At 40.0% G+C, this 22,858-nt stretch overlaps 1 protein-coding gene across 1 annotated transcript in view; it reads left to right on the forward strand.

Annotated features, from left to right (window-relative positions):
• The first annotated feature begins 619 nt into the window (after positions 1-619).
• birc6 (baculoviral IAP repeat containing 6) overlaps positions 620-22,858 on the forward strand; it is a 123,704-nt gene continuing 101,465 nt past the window's right edge. The window contains exon 1 of the mRNA XM_073482378.1: positions 620-1,088. Coding sequence (XP_073338479.1) covers positions 620-1,088 — 469 coding nt within the window. The remainder of the gene's footprint in view (positions 1,089-22,858) is intronic.

Consider the following 22,858-nt stretch of genomic DNA (forward strand, 5'->3'; position numbering starts at 1 on the left):
CCACGTAAAGCCAACTCAAAGGCCCCACAAAATTTCACACAGTCTATTATTCTGGACAGTATGTGACGATTTTTTGTAGAGCTGAATGATTAATTGCATTTGCGATAATATCGCGATATGATAAAACGCGATTTTCTAACCGCAACTTGCGTGATTACAAGGTGGTCACGTGACGCGAGTGAAAGAGTGGAGAACTCTGCTGCATCAACTTTTCATGCTGTGCAATGGCCTCTGGCTCGACGGAACAGTCAGAAACTGACACAGCTGAGACTTTAGTCTCGAAGAGGAACAGCACGTCGGTGGTGTGGAACTACTTTGGTTTCAAAAAAGAAGATGCTGCGCAGCGTCAGGTGTTGTGCAGAGCATGCCGTGCTCCTGTTGCTACTTCACGGGGCAACACTACAAACTTGTTCCAGCACTTAAAAAAATAGCACAAATCAATGTATGACAGTTGTATGGCCAAAATGCCGAGCACCAGTGTGCCAGACAAGCCAAATACCTCAAGACAGGGATCACTGACCGAAATGTTTGAAAGTGTCACTCCATATGAACGTAATTCAAAACGGCATGGGGAAATCACTCGGGCAATAACCGAGTTCATAGCCGAGTTCAAGATATGATGCCTCTGAGCACGGTGACCAAGCCTGGGTTCATGGCATTGATAAATACGCTTGATAAACGGTACAGTATACCCTCCCATACATACTTCAGTCAGACTGCCATACCGGAGCTGTACAAAAAGTGCAAAGAGAAAGTCGCCGCGGAGCTTAAAACGGTGGAGTTTTTTGCTACCACTACTGATGTGTGGTCAAGCTGCACAGCTGAGCCTTACCAGAGTCTTACAGTCCATTTTATTGATGAAGATTTCAACCTCAGAGCTCGCTGCCTACAAACTACCTACTTCCCAGACGACCACACAGGGGAAAATATTGCAGCCGGCCTGAGAGAGGGGCTTGCCAGCTGGGATCTCCACGAGGAGAAACACGTCTGCATCACAACAGACAACGCGTCAAATATGGTGCTGGCTGCACGGCTTAATGAATGGACGAGGCTCCAGTGTTTTGGGCACAGATTACATCTTGCCATTGGTAAGTTATCATGTCGTGTGTGTGTGTGTGTGCGTGCAAAAGAGAGAGATGTGTTGATTAGTAATCAGGAAGCTGAATATACAAATATATAAATTATGTTGAGTTGTGGAAAGCGGATGGGATTAAATAAATTCATACTTCCTCCCACTCCTTTTCTAATATGTAAATTGAAATATTATGTTTTGATTTTATGTGCTTATATGTCTGTCTGTGGTGGAATGCCCACCTGCATTTATTTTCTTTTTTGTTTGTTTTTGTTTTTTACATGTTCGAAATAAACACACACACACACACACACACACACACACACACACACACACACACACATTTATAACTTTATTTACTTTGATTTTATAAAATATTTTCAAAGTAGTAGAGGCAAATTCTATGTTTCAGTTGTGTGAAATGTTACTGACTTGGGAGCAGTAAGATACATATAATTTTAAATTATTTTTTTCTTAAGACTGTAAATTTTGCACACATTGTTTACAAAGTGCATGCCTTTGTTTAAATTAAATGCACAGTGGCAAAGCCACAGATGTTTCTGTAATGAGCGGTTAAATAAAAATGTCATTTATTTCAAGTCATACATCTTTTAATTTAATTCTAACAAGTAGGCCCAGCCTATGGGAAAGAACATTTTACACTAAATGACATTTAGTAAATGTATCTAATATTGTGTTGGTCATATTTAAATCATTCATTATGTTTTGTTGGGAAAAAAAGAGGATAAAATAAAAAATAAATAAAAAATCGCATATTAAATCACAATTGCAATATTGGGGGGAAAAAAATCGCAATTAGATTATTTTCCCAAATCGTTCAGCCCTAATTTTTTGTCACCTCTTCATTGTGCCTTCTAATGCCAACTCTATCGTCCTCATCTGACCGTTCAGCAATGCTTACTCTGCCAAAAAACCTTAGCTTCAAGCTATTGTCAAGATGACTACGGCTACTTTCGTGCTGTTTGCATTTTTCAGATAGATGTTTCAGGTCTCTGACGCCTGTTGTTGTCCACAAAACTTCAGTGCCAACACTTTGAAAAAGCAAGCAGGGAAAGCATTGGTAACATCACATCCAGCTAGCCAACTGTGTTTGGCATAAGACAAGCGGGAGAAGCCCCGGGTGTAACTCCGTCCACGGTCACTTGCCTGCTGCTGGATTTTTAAGTCTGGTTGGTCCGGCCCAAGCTCCTTTATCCGCTTTTTTTCCTCAAGCGAACGCCTCGTGAAAGGATTATTTTGTAGGAAAATTACCAAATTTTCTTTCGCTGCCGTTGTTTCACCTGAAGCTGCCATTGTCTCCTCAAAACACGTCCGACTTCGCCGTTTGCATAAGTGACCATCACACCTGCGCATTTAGGTGGCCAAAGGTGTGACTTTGATTGACAGCTGTCGTGAATCAAACAGATTGGATGAAGAATGGCATAAAAAAAGTGCTGATTCACCAAGGACGCAGAGAGCTGCGCCCGGAGGAGAATCTTTAAGTGACCAATTACAAAGTCACACGCAAGCCAAAAGTTGAAGAACATACATACACACTCATTTGGCCAGCGTCCCTCACCCTAGAAACATATATATTTACACAAAAAAACAAAACAAATAAAACCAATATGGAATGGGAATGATGAAAAATCATTATCCATTTTATGAGTGAGCAGATGTCATAATTATTTTTTATTAGGTAATTTATGTTTACAGTGTCTATGCTTTTTCCTGCAATTTTTATGGGGGCGGCGCCCTAGCGCCCCCTGTAAACAAGCCGCCACTGCTAACAACATACTATATACAGGTGTGTGTGTGTGTGTGTGTGTGTGTGTGTGTGTGTGTGTGTGTGTGTGTGTAAGATCCATCAAAATGGTGGCTAGGGTTCAAAGTGCCATGGCGTGTACAAAGAAAGACAACAAACAAAATGGCCTAACAAAGGGAACTACAACATGGCCAACAAGGGGTGGACTCAGGTCCAAGATGGCGGATCACCACATCTGTCTTTGATAGGTGCTCACACCATGTGCTCACTGATATCACATGTAGGTGTGATATGGTCCAGACTGAAGGTGTGTGTGTGTGTGTGTGTGTGCGCGCGCGCGCGTGCGTGTGTGCGTGCTTGCTTGCGTGTGTGCATGCGTGATGTGGTGCCAGGTTAGAGAAGATGGTTAGCTGCATGTAAAGACCATGAGTCTGTGTGAAGCATAATCCAACAAACATCATTTTAGCCGTGTAGCAAAGCAAACTACCAATAACCTGACCAGAGATCACAATAACAACCAAACAGTGAACAGACATATAGATTGAGCATTGAGATTGTGCATTACATCAGCCAGAGTCCTGTGCTTAGCCGTGATATGCTACACTGTCTACTATCTAGGCCCAGCTCAATGTTACCAGTCTTTGTAGAAATGTGTGTTCCTTGGTTGATAAACCAAGCAGGACATTGGGATCCCAATGTTGAACAGTGCTGTCCATGCTGTGCAGAGTCTGATGAAATAAGTTGGAGGATGGAGGAAACTGGTCGCTCCTGTTTCTTGCTAAGTTAGCAGCTCTCTACTAATTTGATTCGTGTTCCTCAGATTTTGTAGCTAGCTTGCAAGTTTTGTGTGACAGCTACTGATGCTAACTGAGCTGGGGTGCTAGCAGGACCTTGCGTCGCTGCTGTGAGGAGAAGTTCTGTGGGCCTGCTGGGACTGCAACTGGCAGCTCTCAGCAGCTGTTAAGCCCAGGAGAATCCAGGAGAAGAGCTGGGGGCAAGGCCGCCCAGTGGGAGAAGAGGTGGAGAAGAGGAAGGGAGAAGAGAGCTCAGAGGGAAGGCAGCCCAGTGGGAGAAGAGATAGAACAAAGGAAGTGGAGTTTTGACTATCTGGTCAGTGGCGGGTCTGTCACCCTGACCAGTAGTAGCTCAAAGCTGGGTCTCTTGGCAGTCACCTTGCACCTAGGTGTGGAGACTGGGGAATTCTGGGGAACTGAGTTCAGTTCAGAGTCTATTTTGAAATCCACAATGAATACCTTCATCTGTGGATCCCAACATATGTGTAGTTCATGACACAATTCTAACCAGATCGTAAAATTAATTGTCTTTCTCCATTCACTACATACATATTTTTTCCAAAATAGGGCCTCATGGGGTCCAACAGAAGGTGCGGGACTTCAGCTCTCTATGGAACCTTATTTCAGAAAAAATATGTATGGTAAAGAAAACCCATTACTGAAACCCTGTAGAGCTGGTCCTGTGTGTTATCTAGCTCGCAGAACTGACTGTCTGTCTGTCTGTGGACAGATTTTGTCAGCCCAATAGCACCACAACTTTGTATGATATATTGCATTATATTCGTGCATCATTCCTGAGCGAGCAATGGGAGATTTGGAGCACAGAAAAATATATTTTGCGAGTGCATAAGTTATATTGTGAAGAGAAATGCTTTCTCACCTTGGCACAGCATTACAATGTCCATCCATGACATCATCTGTGGCATGTTGTTAGGATCCAACTGCCATTTTCTACAGGTAAATACTGATAACTCTATTCATATATCTCTGTCACACAGTGTTAGGTTAGTTATACACTCTCTAAACATACTCATCCAAGGTCAGATTTTAGCTTTATATACTAGTAAGCTACCTACACGTGTGTTTTATTTATTATTATTTATACATATCAAAATTTACACAAGTATATACTTTGCTTTGACAACGTGCTTAATTAAAAAGCAAGCCCTACTCACTCCTCTCAGGCCCATGCGCGGCTCTCGGTCAGCTCCCTCCCATCCCTCCTTCATCAGATATCCGGTTCCACAGTGTCATATGACCAGCGCTCTGCTGTCATTTATGCTCCTCGATACCAGCTAGCAATTCACATCGACTAACGTTAGCGTTTTCAGGTTTTCTTTTCTTTAACCGACGATGGCGACGATGGTGGCAAACAGGGCGATGGACGTCAACGGACTGGCAGCAGCTGCGAGGACACACACCCAGGCTGTGACCAGAAATTACATCTCTCAACCCAGACTAAGTATGTCCCGTTAGCAGGCTGCTGCAGGTAGAGGTTGACAAGGTTGTTGTGCTGCATTCATTTACAAGCAAACGGTGAAGAATGACCGATTTTGATTTTAAGACGTTCTTCATTTAAAACTAAAAAGACATGTTTTTCACAAGAATTTAACTGTTGACCCTCTACCTCAAACGCTGATTTTATACAACTACCTACATGTAGGTAGCAAGCCAGCTAAGCTAGCATGCTAGCTATCGCTAACGGTGGCTAGTCCGGCGCAGAGTCGTTGTTAACCATTTCAGCGACAAGTAACTTTAATTTGGTTACTTAGTTTTACAAGACATAGGCTATATGTTATATAGGGACGAATGCTTCGTTGTCACTGTCATGACGGTGTACAAGCTCAGCGTTACTACGATCCGACACAGCTGAATGTCACTAGCACAGTGGATTAGCTCACACTGCAGACACACAGCTGACTCGGATGGTAGCCTAGCCACATAAATGAATGAATACCGCGCAGGTGTGTTTTTTGACAATGTTGAGTTGTGATGATAATATTAAACTTCGTCGTCGTTGACTGTCGCATAGTTACAGTGTGCCCTGCGTGGAATTGTCTGCTTTGAAATGTTGGTAGCTTTAATATGTTGAAGGTGACAGATGGGATGATCTATCACATGACACGATCACATGAGTGGTGCGGCCTTCTGGTGATCATGAGACCAGAGAACCTGCAGTTTCCGGTCTGATGGAAAGAAAGATGCATGTTTGTTAAAGCTGACTGATAGAATGCAACAATAAATCTAAAATCATAGTTGGTTCGCACTGACCCACAGTTGTTTGCCAGATGGAATCTGTATTTAAGTGCAGTAATATGTTTCATGCTGTTAAATTCAGTGCGGCTTCAAAGGTTTGTCCAGCTGTGAAGAACAGAGTTATGAGGAAATGTGTTATTTTTTGCCAGAAAAATTTCATATTTCAGAATGAATAGTGGCACAGTGGTTTTATGTGTCTATATAGGCTTTTACATCCCAAGACACTATACAATACTTATTTATCTTAATGGGATGGTTCAGTTTATTTATCTTTTTTAAAGTGGGATTGTATGTACTTATCAATAGTCCATGTACTGGTGTAGGAAGCTAGCAATGTACTGTTGTAGACGGGGTCAGCAGCAAAATATATTTTAGCCAACTGAAAGAAGGCCCAGTGTATGCCTTAGTCTGAATATCTCAGCACTGTATTTTGCCTTCAGACAGCCCTTTGGCAATCGATTTTCTCACTGGTAAACAAATCTGCATACCCTGGTCCAGACCAATGCCAAATAAGCTAGATAAAAGAGCTCTGCTGTACCCAACCATCAGGTAGGATAGTGCTCAATACAACACAACAACCATTAAAGAAATGCACATTCCACCTACTTTACCTCTTCGCTCTCTTTGAACCCTTTTAGTTTGCAAAAGTTGTTCCTTTGTGTGCTCACGATTATAAAGATAGCCTCTTGTCTCCACACTGAACTGCATTTTGTCGGTACTGTCATAATTAATCATTTTTATTTTCTTGTATTTGTTTTCTCCTCCATGAAACTGCTGGAAGTCGGGCCCAAACAGCTGATCAGCAGTGATAAGCATGCATAATAGATGTACTGTTGAGAACATGTAGTACCAAAGGTATGGGGCTGTCTGACGGAAAAGAAAAGTGCTGAAAATATTCAAAATATAGAATGTACTTAAAATTGATTATTTAAAATCTGTATTTATTATATTTTTGGGTAGCTAAACAGCATTACATTGCTTTACTTCCATGCAGGAAGTGCTCTCTGCTTCTCTGAACTGGTGACACGTCAGCTGTCATTGTGCGATTTCATGAGTGGATGGATGGATGGATAGTTATGTGGTTTGATTATTTGTGTCAATTTGTTTTCTTTAGATTAGGAGGGAGATTAAGAGGATCTAGATGTTATCAGAAGTGGCCCTCAAATGATGATGGCTGACTCAGCTTATCCTCCATGCAAAATGGTGACGTGTGGTCGGTGGAGGCTGCGCAGCCATTGGCAATTATCGGAGCCAAGTTCAGCCAATAACAATAGTTTGTAAAAGGTCCTATTGGCGCCAAATAATCGCCCAAACTTATTAATCGGTCAACCTCTACTGCCTATACATAAAGCCAGCAAAGTACTGGAAGTAGACAAGTCGCCATTACAGCACTTGCGTCTCTCTACAATATGTGCATGTTTGAATGCAAAATGCCCTCCGAAGTTAGCAAGATTTCTTGCTTTTACTATGACTTTTTGTGTAACGTTGCTTTTGTCAACAATGTCTTGGAAATTGGAAGAAGTTGTCAGCTGCTCCAACAGTAGTGGAAAAATTAAACTGAATGTGATACACAAGACTTTACTTCATGAAGAAAGCGACTGTCTGGGATCATAGCCTACACTTTCTGTAGATACATTGGACATGCAGACAATCAAGAATATTATGGTTATTATTGATTGATTATTAATATTATTGTTATTATTATAGTAATTTTGACCTGTCTGCAATTTGTTGCTCATAGCCATGCAAAATAATAATGAAATAATCTTGAATACCGATACAGAAAACAGAAATTTGTGTTCTTTAGTTTTTTTGTGTTGTGTTAGGTCTTTAATGATTAAATTCAGTTCTTTTGTAGTTCGTAGATTACAAGTACTTCTTCAATTGAAATGTGGTGCATAATGAAGTTGTTAACTATTTATTTATTCAGGCTATTGTCAAAACCAATCTTTGATATTTAAAATCTGAATAATGTCAAGATCCTCATCTGTTTAATGTACCTTTATCTACCAGTCACTTTTTGCCACTGCAGTAATCGCAGCGACGCTAGATGGCGGAAGACACAAATGGTCACTGGATTCGTCTGTACCTTAAACCCTGGGGATAGAATTTCACCAATTTTGAAGCCATGCTCTGGGGGCAGGTATTAAATAAAATCTTAAGTTCTATAATCATAGATGCAATTGGGCTTAGTCTATCACATATTTGCTCCTGACTGAAAATGCATTTCAGCAATCCGGATTTAACTCTTATGCGCCATTTCCTCAACATGTACACCAAGTTTAGTTCCAATTCGATGCAAGGCGGACGAATACCGGAACTTTGAGTGCGCAGTCACTGAAATGCTGCAGGATTTAAGATGATAAAAAAGTGTGTGATCGGTCTCCCTCCTTCTCTAAACAATTAAACTAGCTGAGGTGACTTTGCTCGTCTTTGTTAAGACTGAAACCCTGAAATTGCCACTTGCAGCTATATTGTCTTTGTTATTATTCCTTTTATTGTATTGTAGGGATGCAATCTTGGAACCCATCGTACATTCTTCCCAAATTTTAAAAAATAAACAACTAACGGGTATATTTGGTTGTGAATGCAGAAGGCATTCACAACATATGTTCTTCTGTTTTATTATTATATCTTCCGAGTCAGAAAGTTTGGCCCTTAACTCCTTCAACATTTTTCAACATATTCACTCCATTCAAACACCAAATATTCATCTCAATTGGGAATCGACCGCATCTATTTTCTCATTCATAATTTCAGAGATATTCAACGTTTTTCGGCCATTTTATCCCATTCAAGCAGATGACGGAATGTTCAAAAAATCCCACATTTCACACTTTTTCAAGCATTTTCAAAGCTCATCTAGTCATTCACACTTCCAGATAGAAACTCCATTCAAACTCTGAAATATTCCACAATTTGTCTACATTCAAGCCTGTATTCATCTTTCTCACAGCATTCATACTTTTTGCACAGTCGCAGTTCAAACATTGGTAACTTTTCAGCCACTTTCAGATTTTTGCATTGGTGTGTATGGGGTGGAATGTTGACAGCCAGAGTGCAGGAGCCAACTGACAGAGTGGGGAGGAGCTCAAAAAATTTCAGAAAACCTCGTCTTCAACTCGCGCTTGTTTCCACAATTTTCACTCCAGCAGAAAAATGACGACATCAGCTTATAGGAAAACTTGTGCTGGTCGCTGGAGTGGTTCTCTGGAGGCAATCAGACAAAAAATGTTGGCTCGATGGGCATTTAACTGACAGGAACACCGACCAACTGCCGCATTAACTCCCATGAAACTGAGAGGAAAAATATCTGGAGGCAGGCAAACACATCCACTTTTCTGAACTGCTCCAGAAGACACATTTTTGACCACACACACACAAAAAAAAATCATAAAATGTTTACAAGACTCTCATAGTTTCAGCCATATCATTATTTGAGTGATAGCAGTTACTGTTGTGGATGGAGAAGCATGGTAATGTGAGGTGAGCCTCAGCTAAAATCACTATTAAATCAACTCTCACAGTCCGTTACCACAACCACCCTGGTTACCATCACTGTGGCAACCGAGATCAATTGGGCCAACACAGAGAGAGACAGATTTATCAATGAGTCAGTTTAATACACACAGTGACATACAGAGTATATTTCCCAACATTTTAACTATATTTAACTATTATCTTTTCATTCATTCAAGCCAGAATCTCCATCTGAATATTTAAATGTTCCCAATCACTGATACATTGACATTTATTTCACTTTTCAGTCCCATTCAGAGTATTTGATTCATTCTCACTGTAACATCTCTTCATACTCCTGTTTGGCTCACAGCTTATATTCTATTTTTAATCCTTCATTCTCACCCAACTATTAGGAAGCTTCATTGTCTTCAGACGAGACTTCAAATAAATTCAAGCCACCAATTCAGTTTGACCTTAGTTTTTTGAAAAAACCCTAAATTATTTCAGTTTTTTAGATATTCTGGACATTATTCAAAGTTTTCAAAGCCAGCAATCCGCATTTGGCGTCAGCTCTTCAAAAACCTTAAAATATTCAACATATTTCATACATTCTTGACATTATTCAAAGTTTTCACAACCAGCAATGCGCATTTGGCGTCAGCTTCTCAACAGGGAGAATTCACAACCGCAAGTTCTTCAGAATTTGCCTTCTCTAGTTTTTCTTTTGTTCCTTAATGAAATCCTTGAGCAAGAAAAATGGTCCACAGTGGTGTTTAGTCTTAAATTAAAGCTTTGCTTAGTACTAAGTTGTCAATAATCATAACTATTCATGCATAACAATAAGGTCTGTGATTGATTGGTTCACCTAAAGTGACACTGATGAACACACGACTTTCAGGTTGTTTCAGGTTGTCACAAAAGGAAGTAGTTATCTGTGTTAATGACTGTTTGGCTATGTAGCTAAGGTTACTAGGTAATATTAGCTTGTGATAGTTGTAAGCGCCAAGTTTTTAATTTCACTCTATGCACAATGAGGGTAAAGGTCTGGGCTTGGCGAGCTGCCTGGTTGCCTTATTGTTAATTTTTTGGCCATGCCAGTTTCACAAATGTTGGTTGCGTTTTGCACTCTGTGTACTTGATGTTGAGCCTTTACTGTGACTTTGATTCTGCTGTTGAACATGGCCTGAGCCATCAAGCCAGCAAGGTGATGTGCTTTTTTTCTTTGTGCAAGTGTCAGTGAATCAAGCATGGACTAAAAGCCTCTCAGTAAACTAGAAGTAAATGACTTAATGGAGCTTGGGTTGTCTGAGAGCTAAGCATAGAGGATGCAATATGTGATAAAACCCTTGTCCTAAAAACATCTAACCACCCTACTTTTGAAATTGTCTAATTTAGTTGTAGCTAAATTGCTCTGCTTTTTTGCTCATCAAACACATTACTAAACAGCAGCAGCAACAATCACAGCCAACTGAAAATCTTAAATCACACTCAGGAAACTTATTATTCATGTGATCTTCAAATACTACAGGTGCTGCATTTACAGTGTTTGTGGCATGTTTTAAGACCCTGTTGTTGGTGGGAGGAGATAATTTAATGTGCAAACCGACATGAAAGTACATAATGAATACGTCAGGAGTTCATGCTAGACTCTTTATGATTGAGCTGTGATCGCTATAACGCTAACATGATAACGCTATGATTCGTTATGATACAAGTGTTGCAGAATATTTTATTTCTTCCACCTTTTCATGCATGCATAACTAATGAATACAATTAAAAAATATATATATTTATTTTTTTATTCTGTAGTTTTTAATGTATTTAAAAAACAAACAAACACCCAACTTATGGTAAACTTGCCCAAATCAGGTCCACTTGCCCAAACTGACATTAACTGTCGCATGCTGTAAGAAATCATAGATTTTATTCATTATAGACTGTTGTCAGGCATGAAACAGTATAAGATCACAATGTTAAGATGGTTTTTCACCACTTTATTGAGTTGACAGAGCTCTAAAAGAGGCAGCCTTTGAAAAGCCACTCAGAGACAGAGCAGGAAAATAAACAAATAAAGCGATTTCTCATCAGACCAAGTCTTTTCTTTTAAGAGGCCTTTGTCTCTCTTATGTCAAATGCGACAAAAGCTATTAGCCCACGAAATGGCTTGTCTTTGTTTTAGTAGTGCATTCTGTCATTTAGTTCTATGAAAAGACATGGAGCAAGGCACTATACTTCTTTGTGAAGATTTAATTAACGGTAATAATGTAGTCACGATAAACAAATGTCTCATCTGTCACTATGAAAGTAATTTCTATAAAATCAATGTTATTTTTGTAACAGTTCTATAATCCACATTCTAATTAGGCTTAAGCAGCTAGCTTGTCAGTAGAAAAAAGAAACTCCCGTGGGCGTTTGCCATTCTTTTCATGAAAGAACATTCAAATGTAGGCCAAGGATTTGACACCATTTCTGTCTGTTGCGTGAAGAGAAACCAATCCACATTAGTGGCACACTTGTTTTGTTGACCGCTCATTATGTATCTTTAGGAATTAGTGGGTTTCGTCAAGAGCTGTAACAGTACACAGACGTCACGGTTTGGTGTGTACAGTAGGGTCAAAAAGTCTGAGACCACTAGTGAAAATACTTCTGTTTTGCATTTGTTTCAAATGTAATACAATTTCATTCATTACATATGACAAAATGATCTTAATAATTTGATAATATCTTAGTATCTAGTATTTCCCTCTTGGCTTTAATGACAGAATGCACTCAACTTGGCATGGAGGAAAGTCCATGACAGTCGGGGCTCCTTGGTCTTCTTTGGCTTTCAAGTACTTCTTTCAAAGCTTTGAGGTGTGTTTAGGATCATTATCCTGCTGCAGTAAGAGGTCAGGTAAAATCATGGCTAGAATAAAGGTTTCGAAGGGGGCTGTGAATGAAACTCTAAACTTTTCAGAAACTGGATCAGTAGTATATAAAATGAGACTGAAGCATCAGAAGATCAATACATCAAGCTTAGTTGTCTGCGAGTTGGAAGAGCAACTTTTACACTGACACAGAATTTGCTAAATAAACAACACAAGACTCCAATCAGCAAAAGTACTGTCAAAAGAAGGCTGTCTTTTACTGGTCTAAGAGGACGAGTAGTTTTTGAACCACTTCTCAGGAGGGGAAACGCGGCCAAACACATGACGTGAGCTAAGAAATATCAGAATTTTAGTGCACAGGGATTTTTTTTGGTTTTAGTGTTGCACTGAACATATGTATTCAGCTCGCCCCCCAATTCAGTGGTAGGAGAAACACTGGTTTGTTCCACCTAGTTCCGCCTGAGATCATTGGTGCCGCCTGTAGTGCATTAAGAAGTAAACACTGAATATACACTCTTGCTTAGGTCATATTTTTATTCAGAGCTGATAAAAAAAACAAATGTGTGATGTAAATGCAAATATCTTTGGTAATGTCTTTGGCCCTGTCTGCTTTCAGATTTAGAGGCTGCTTCAGAGCAGTGGGGAAAAGACTCCTGTTGTTTTTTTTATTTGTTTTTTTTGCCTTGCTCCAGTCATCGACACATCTGAGTTAATCTGTCTAATATGTGTTGGCATGTTCAGCGTGTTTCCACACACATACAAATGTTGAATATTGCCAACCAGAGTTGGAAATTATTGGATTGAATGTTTACGTGTCATCTGTAGCACCCAGGGATATGATAGGCTGTTTAAATGAGCCAGGGCATATTTGTTATGTGCTTTCAACTGGTTTGCATTTAATGCATACACATTAAACATTTTATTGAACTATTTTCTTATTGCTGTCGATGAGGTGTCGCTGATCATATTGCTATTGTTTTATAGGCCAGGCCTATATGGGGTTATGTAATAGTATTGCAATCAGCATAGAAAATTGGCACCCTTTTAAATTGCAGGTGATTTTGTGTATTGGTGGGTGAATGTGTGCATCCTACTAGCCACAGTGGCGGGTAAATAACAGTAGACTGATTTGTGACAGACACCAACGCAGATTGAATTGCAAATCTTCTGCTTGTTGCACTCGCACACAGGTAAACTTGCGGTCTCTCCTCTTTAGTTTGCAGTTCCGCAAATAATGACGTTAAGTTAATGTTCTAGCTTGCAGTGCATTTCTTTTGGACTGTCTGTGGCTTTTCTGTAGAGTGCAGACAAGGCTTGACTCAGTGCGTCAGGGATTTGTGTCTCCATCACCACAGGACTTCCTGCTTGAAGGTGTGTTTTAACTGATGACTCATTTGTGACGATTTAAAGCAGCGTGCTGATCCATGAATGTGACCAGTGGTCAAAGGAGTGGCTGTAAACACTTTCTCCCTGCAGTATAGGGCTGTACGATATATTGTTTCAGCATCAACATTGTGATGTGTGCATGTGCAATAGTCACATTGCATACTACAGCTGTACTGCTTGATACAAAAAGAAAACTTGCATGGTTCTCATTTTCAATGATCTAATATACAAGAGAAGTATGTCTGATGTAATATAATATGGTCTTGATTTCAGAGTTTTTAGATACAGAGTTTGTTGCTAGCGAGTGACATTTAGGCTCTGCATGCACAGCGAGTGTGTCTCTGAGCTGCCAGTGCTGTTTGGTCAGCGGAAGAGAGATGTACCAGGTTTACCCTTTACCTCTTTTAAAAAAAAAAAAAAAAATCTCAAATTGTTGGTTATCTTATCAGTATCAACCAAGAGGAGCAGGTAATTACTGGTATCGGTATTGTCTGGAAAAATCCATATCATGCATCTCCACATGTTAGTCTGATTTAGTTCAAACCTGACTTTTAGAAAAAAGACTGCTGTGGATTTTGACCCCATCTTTTACATTGTAGTAGCTCTATGTAGTGAGTTTTCCCTGGCAACCAATATCTAGGCTATCTCAACATTCATATGGCAGGGGAGTGTTGCGACTGTTAAGGGAGTCTTGGGGGAAAAAAGCTGCCTTTACTACTCTTTTGTGTTTTAACCAGCCACTGGAAGTTTGGAGAGGAGGGTAAATGAATTATCCTGAACTGCAGCAAAGCTGCAGAGATTTGTTTAGATCCATGTGATTGAGTGTTGTATGCAAATACAGCTTTGATATTAATGTACTGTTACCTTCAACCATCATCTGTCAAAGGAAAAGTTACAGTGATAACATAGGAACAAATGTTGTAGAATGATTGTGAGAATTATGTCATTTTATCTTGATGGTTTATTTACTCAGTGTTGCATGTTATTCACCGTACTTGGTGTGTGCGTGTGTGTGCGTGTGTGTGCGTGTGTGCGTGTGCGTGTGCGTGTGTGTGTGTGTGTGTGTGTGTGTGTGTGTGTGTGAGAAGCAATTAGCATTCCCAAGTCCAGTGGGGCTGTGGGAATCCCTTGAAGTTGAGGCTAAGACATGATTGTGAGGCAGCAAATCACAGCAGCCACTGCTTTGTGGCGCTCGTTTATTGTCAGATGATGATGCACCCCCATCTCCATCCAAGCACTGACCCCCCCCCCCACAATTCTCCCCTCGAGTTCCCCCCTCTTTCAGCTGGGAAATTGAATTGTGTTGGAATGCTCTGTGCCTCTTTATCTGGCACTTGAATAGGCTCTTTAGTATTTCACACCAAGGTGTCCTTCAGGGTGCGAGGTCAGGCTACCAAAACAGCTTCTAGTGGCGGATTAGGACCAATTAACATCTTTGTACACAAAGGGCTCTGGCAGCTGAACAGGCTGCAGGGTGACCCACACTGCCGTTGCATGCCAAGCCAGGGGACTGCTGCACTTGAGCTGAAGTAGCAAAAGAGGGGTGGAGAAAGTTTTCCAAACCTAATGGGAAATGTTGCTACTTCACACCTCGTGAACGTATAGCCCATTGAGCAATCGTTATCTTGTGAATTGAGAGCGTAAACCACTTTTTTTCCTTTTTTTTTGTTAATCACAATTATACGTAAGAGGGTACGACGAACTGTCCTGTGTTATTTTTCTTTCACATAATGATGCGCCACTATATAGTGCCAGGCTTAGGCTTTTAATCCCGCTGGAACCACCCATTCAAATATTATGCACATTTCAGATTTAGTGCTACCAAAAGGCTGATAAATTTGCTATAAGGAATCCGCTTTAAATACTTACAGAATATGGAAGGGCACTTTGTAGAGCACATACATCTGCCAAGGCCCAACAGTCCCTTTTTGTACTCACTCATAGACACCAGCCACCTTATCAAGTCAAGATTTCTTTCATCAAAAAGAAATTAACGAAAATATAGAAAGACGCCTCATTCAACGTCATTATTTTCAATAGTTGGCCAAATTTCCACTGGAGCGAGGAATCTAAAGGCACATCATGATGATGTGACATTTGTTCGAACTGTATCAAACAAACATGTTTTCTTACTAGAGAATGAGATTTGTAGGCCAGTCCATCTCTGCAGCACTACAGTACTTCATTATAATGCTGTTTGTCACACATTTGACCTTTAATCAAAGAACTACTGCCTCTGCGATTTGGGAATTGCCCTTTTTCTAATTATATTTCAATTAATTATTCAGCCCTAGTTAGTTTACTGAGAGTTTAGTCGCCAAATGTTGTGCCCATATTTATTATTTATATTGTAAATAAAAATTCACTGCTGTTAATTTTGTACAATATCATGTTTATATGTATATACAAGTCTATTCTATTTCTTACCTTTTTAATTTATATTGTTAATTTTTGGCTATTGTTATTGTTTTTTGTAAATATTCTGTCCTTTGGCTGCTGTGGCAAACAAATTTCCCGTTGTGGGACAATAAAGGAATACTGATTCTGATACTTTAACTCTGAATACCATATGAAATTGCCACAAAATAGTTAGATATTTCTCTGAATCTTACTTGCTTAATTTCTTTGTTGTGATTGTTAAATAGAGCTTGATGGTAACAGGGAAGCAAAATGTCTTAAAATTTCCACAAAAAAAAACCCATTTACCTCCTGTTAACAAATATCTCCCATTAAAGCAACACTAGGTAGGCAGAAACCGCGCTGTGTAACTTCCCAGAGTGGGTAGGAACCTATCTGATGTAAAGGCGTCTAGTGCGACCTGCTTTACGGCATATGTCGCACGTTTTTTCGTCGGTGGATTTAGCCAGCAGCTACTTGGATTTTTCGTAAACCGACGCCATGGCCGAGCCAGCTAAAAAAGCCAAGAAGGTATTGTTTGAGGAGGCGAAGAAAAGAAAAAGAGAAAGTTATAGAACACAAGCCCGGACACGGATAAATATTGGCCCAGCTTCTCGGTGGCGCAAACTGATGGCGACCTAGACTTGATGCTACTGGATTTGTAAGTCATATATTACATATATACATATTTATTATCTTACCGACTTTTACTTTGAGTTGATTTGTTATGTGGTGTTCATTGAGGCACTATTTGTCCACAGTTTATAACCATAATAAAGCCGGGAGATAATCTAATGCTGTCCGTTTCAATAACTTGCACGTTTTCATGTAGTGACTGTAAACGATGACTAACTTACTAAAACACTATGAACGTCTTGTCAAGTTGCAGATTCCTAAGTTCATGCAGATAATCAACGTAATTATTGAACAGTGTGGTCGGGAGGTAACGTTAGGCTATTGTTGTTATCGGTAACGTTAGCATGCTACTTACTGTTGTCGTACCGAGTTGGTTGTAGTTATTACACCAAACACAACGTCAACTTGCGATTGTATTTAGTAACTCCCAAAAACATAGTTATATTTTCAGACTTTACTAAACACATTCACGCCTAAGCGTCATGTTTTGGAAGTAACTTAGGCGGTGCAATCACTATAACCAATTCTAGCATGCTAATGTGCTGTGCAGCCTATATGCTAACAAACTACCAACTGCTGTCTCTGAATCTAGCTTGTTGTTGGCACTCGATTGAGGTTTTTTAGACGAATATGTGATTCGCCAGCTCCATCAACAAATTCACGTGTATTCATTTTCCCCAGGGATGCTCATACAGCGACAGTATTTACGACACTGGTAACAGATAATTGCGCTTCTCAACCAGCTGGGGATAGTAATGAGTCCAAACTACCTAGTGTTGCTTTAAGATGCAGTGGACTCATGGATTCCAAAGTAGTTAATGTATAATTATGTAGTCTAATCTTCCCTGCATAATCATTTTTATAGTTAATAGCCATATACATCTCTTTTGAGACTTTTGTCCAATTTGTGGGCTAAATGTAACTGCTTTTTATAAACGTGGCCATCATAGACAATCTGCCATTTGTGAGAAAAGCAGGGCTTGCTACAAATTTGATGTAATTGTCATCAAAGCATGTTTTTGAAAAGGCAATGTTTGTGTATGGGGAGCTGCCTGAGGTATAAAGACATCAATCGCTGCTGTAATTATAATAATTCTTGGAGCAGTTTTGAAGCTCTTGTCTGTTCTTCACAGGACATTAGACATTTAGCAACTGATTTGTGTTTTTGGATAGAACGAGTTTATTTAGCTCATTGTAAGGTGCTCCCCAAGCTTATGGATTTATTATACCTGTAAATTTGCACCCCATGAAGTCTACTGACTTTTATGGTTTAAACACTGCAATTTGAGTGCATTTATTGTACCATCATCTATTTCCTCCTTTCTCAGTGTTTAGTTCAAACTCTTTTTGGCATTTATCTTATACATTTAATTTGTTTCTATGCAAATTAATTATTGCTAGATGTTCAAATTGTAAAGACCTACAGAGTGCAGCTTTTGCACACCTTAAGGTTGACAGGTGCGTAGGAGAAGACCGAAGGCTGACAAAATCAGGAAAAAGCCTCCCGCACACTGTCCACTTCACTTGCGATTAAGTTTATTGACGACAACAACATTTCGGTACTTAGACCTTCATCAGGTTATCTTACAAGACAATGGGGGAGGCTGTCTTAAGTAGGGTTGTGGATTCGCATGGCCCATTCAGGCCACACCGCAGACAGGCGTCCCTCAAAATGTCATCAAACGCACCTGGACTAACAAATCTATGTCACTGAATGAAAAACGTTTTTTTTAAAAAACATAACAGGTAAAGTTCATATATCATTCAATGCGTGTATGTACACAATAGAAATAGTATAACAGTATAAATGTATAAAAATACAAAAGTAGGTTAGAGCTTCAAAGAAATGTACTGTGGGAACTGGCTAGAAAAAAATGACACATCTCAAAGATTACGGAACAGGCCAACTCATGACATCACATTAAGAAGTAAGTCATCCAGACCAATAGGAGACATGGTCTAATATTTCAAAAGGGTACATTTCACAATAAAATTCACACAAAACCTTCTGTCTCTTCATGTAATCCCAGACAGACTTGATGACGTTGAGATCAGGGCTCTGTGGGGGCCATACCATCACTTCCAGGACTTCTTGTTCTTCTTTACACTGAAGATAGTTCTGACATTGGCTGTATGTTTGGGGTCGTTGTCCTGCTGCAGCATAAATTTGAGGCCAATCATACGCCTCCCTGATGGTATTGCATGATGGATAAGTATCTGCCTGTATTTCTCAGCATTGAGGACACCATTAATCCTGACCAAATCTCCAACTCCATTTGCAGAAATGCAGCCCCAAACTTGCAAGGAACCTCCACCATGCTTCACTGTTGCCTGCAGACACTCATTATTGTACCGCTCCCCAGCCCTTCTGCGTACAAACTGCCTTCTACTACAGCCAAATATTACAAATTTTGACTCATCAGTCCAGAGCACCTGCTGCCATTTTTGTGCACCCCAGTTCCTATGTTATTGTGCATAGTTGAGTCGCTTGGCCTTGTTTCCATGTCGGAGGTATGGCTTTTTGGCTGCAACTTGTCGTGTTATTAAATAACTTGCGTGGGTCCAACTGTAAGTATAACGTGAATGTTTTATTTTCCTAACGTCTCTCCCTCTCTACTGCTCCCGTTTCCCTGGCTACCTGTCTCCTAGGCTACGGTCGCACCTGTGACATCATCACTCACGGACTCCGTAGTTCTAAATGTCACAGTTGCACCACACAACTCTTCCATGAAGACCACTTCTGGCCAGACTTCTCCGGACAGTAGATGGTTGTACCTGGCTCCCACTGGTTTCTGCCAGTTCCGAGCTGATGGCACTGCTGGACATCTTCCAATTTCGAAGGGAAATAAGCTTGATGTGTTTTTCATCTGCTGCACTAAGTTTCCTTGGCCGACCACTGCGTCTACGATCCTCAATGTTGCATGTTTCTTTGTGCTTCTTCAAAAGAGCTTGAACGGCACATCTTGAAACCCCAGTCTGCTTTGAAATCTTTGTCTGGGAGAGACCTTGCTGATGCAGTATAACTACCTTGTGTCTTGTTGCTGTGCTCAGTCTTGCCATGGTGTATGACCTGTAACATGAAACGGTCTTCCACAACATCACCTTGGTAGCAGAGTTTGGCTGTTCCTCACCCAGTTTTAAGCCTCCTACACAGCTGTTTCTTTTTCAGTTAATGACTGTTGAAATTGATGATCATTAGCACCTGTTTGGTATAATTGATTGATCATACACATGACTATAATCCTACAAAATCCCTGACTTTGTGCAAGTGTGCCTATAAGAATTGATGCTGGTTTGAAGGCAAAGGGTAGTAACACCAAATATTGATTTGATTTAGAGTTTTCTTTTGTTCGCTCACTTTGCATTTTGTAAATTGATAAAAATAAACAATTATTATTTATATTTTTGGAAGCATTATTAGTTTACAGCATTTTTTTCACACCTGCCTAAAACTTTTGCACAGTACTGTATACAGTGAACAGTGATGTGATCAGGCTCAGATAGTCTGAACAGTGATGTGATCAGGATAAGATATATACATTGTGAACAGTGATGTGATCAGGCTCAGATATATACAGTGTGAATAGTGATGTGATCAGGCTCAGGTATATACAGTGTGATCTCTGTAGTGTTTTGAATGTTTTCTGTAAAGCCCTCTGTACATGTAAGATATGATCAGTATGCTCTTCAATTTTAATATTAGACAGGATTTATTCATTATTTCACTCAGATGATGTCAGTGCTTCTGATCTTCAGCCACTTTAGACTTACTTGTTGTCACTGTCGCTCGGTCCAATGCTTGATGCAGCAGGATCTTCAGCTCTGCATTCATTTCTTCATTTCTTCCTTGTTCTTTCCTGGAGCAAGAATTTCATGATTTACTGACTGTACACAATATCTAACAGTAGCATTGCTGCACTGAGACACATGTAATAAACCTTATCCTCAAAAATGTATAGCGAAGTTACATAAGTCTCATAACCGTAATGCCAAGTCGATACAATATGATGAATTGAATGATATTCGGTCAACTACTGGGTCCATACAATCACACTTTACAGTCAGCTGGTACAAATAAAGGCAACTCCTAATTAGGGATGTAACGGTTACCGGTGTCACGGTAAACCACGGTAAAATTCCCGACGGTGAAGGTTACCGTTTAAGTTTTAATTACCATGGTAACCTCCGCGGTCAATAACCACGGTGTGGAAAGCTCGCGAGATACTTTATCCAAGTCTCCCTACGCAGGCGCAGCGTGCAACGTGCGCTTGTTATGTAGTGAAGAAGACATGGCGGAGGGATGACGTGATAGTAGCGGCCCTCAAGGCATTTTTCCGCCTTCAAAGAGAACCAAATCTGAAGTCTGGGCGTATTTTGGTTATTATAAGAATGCTCAGGGACAGCTGGTCGAGGATGGCAGCCCTATCTGCAGGAGCTGCAAGAAGAAAGTTGTTGCGAGGGGCGGCAACACATCCAATTTACTTACTCATTTGCACGACCATCACCCTCAACTGTTAGCTCTCTTAGCGAATGCAAGGTAAATTAACCTTAAGCTCGGGTGCATGATGTCTGTATGTCGAGTTTTCTGTCTAATTTGCTAGATAGTGGTATAACTGAACGAAGTTGATCCGTGATTTGGCACTTTATCTGAACCGCTTATTAATTGTAGATTTCACTTTTTAAAGTCGACCTAATAATTCCCCAGATATTGATGCAGAGCTGCAGTGAGGAGGATTTGAGACAAACACGTACTGGGTGGACTGAGTTAGTGAATGCAAACAGATGACTGACTTTCATCTGAGCTCCGTTCACCGGAGCAGCGTCTACCTGTGGCTAAGCAGCCATTTGACCAATCAGATTGACCGAGTCCATTGACAACAGACGAGCAAGCAGACAGAGACAGACAGCCAATATATATAAGTAATATCAGAAATATATAATACTTGTGGATTATTTGTAGAATAGACTATATATAAAGAATAATATAAAATGGTGAATATAACAAGTGTCTAGATAGAGATAAGAGCCAAAATAGAGTATTCATAATTAATTTAACAATAATCCTTTTTGTTTTGATCTAAAAGATTATCCAACCTGTTTCTCACAAAAGTGATATGATCTAGATTGTGAGTTTTGTGATCTGTTGGTTGCACCCTTAGTATTAAGTAACAATGACAGTAATAATTAATAATGACATTTTCTATTCATTTTTTTCACAGAGAGGATCTGCTGGCCAATCGAGTGCTACTGCCAGTATATCTCATTCTACCTCTGTAACGCAGACATTACAGGACGCGTTTCAAAAACAGGCTGCTTATACCTTAACCCTTTTAATATATAATAAATCTATTCAAATATAAATCTTGGTGAAATTATTTCAATTTATCAGTGTATCAGTGTTTTTTCAACATTTTGAAGACATTTTAAAAATACCACGGTATACCGATAACCGTGATAATTTTGGTCACTATTACCGTGGTGTGAAATTTTCATACCGTTACATCCCTACTCCTAATTGACAGCAGAGCAAAAATTACAGCTGGTCAAAATAAGACTGCTATCTTATCACTTGGCTCAGCTTGAACAACGCCACAGTTACAAGAAAACAGTCACATCATGCTAACTTTTACAGTTTGTGTTGTCATTATTAGTTAACTAAAGATATGTTTCAGTAAACAGACAGCGTTAGATGTTACTTACTGGTCTAAAGAAACATTGTCAGTTCATTTCTTTTACTCCCCCACAGCTGTCTCCAGTGTTGGAAAGCCTCGACATAATGTACTCAAATTTAGTTTCTTTTTATTTAAGTGCTGTATCGTAGGCAACTGGACTTGTTTCAGTTTTTTGAAGACGTTTCACCTGTCATCCAAGAGGCTTCCTCCATTCTAACTAACTTGAGGTGTACATTGAGGTGTACAGAAAACCTTTACACACAGAACAGTACTTGCTGTTCGACTCTCATCACCCACTGGAGCACAAGCTGGGGGTCATCAGAACCCTAAACCATCGGGCTGAGACCAGGCCCACTAAGTCAGAGGGGAAGGAGAAGGAACAGAAGCACATCAGGGGACCACTTAAAACCTGTGGCTACCCAAACTGGACCTTTGTCAAAACCGCTCAAAGATCCAGAGCAGACAGAGAGGAGGAGATGAGAAAACATAACAACATCGTCATTCCCTATGTTGCCGCAACATCTGAGAAACTCAGGAGGATCTTCAATAAA

Source organism: Pagrus major, chromosome 15, assembly GCF_040436345.1.
Source record: "Pagrus major chromosome 15, Pma_NU_1.0".
In the NCBI taxonomy this organism is placed as follows: domain Eukaryota; kingdom Metazoa; phylum Chordata; class Actinopteri; order Spariformes; family Sparidae; genus Pagrus; species Pagrus major.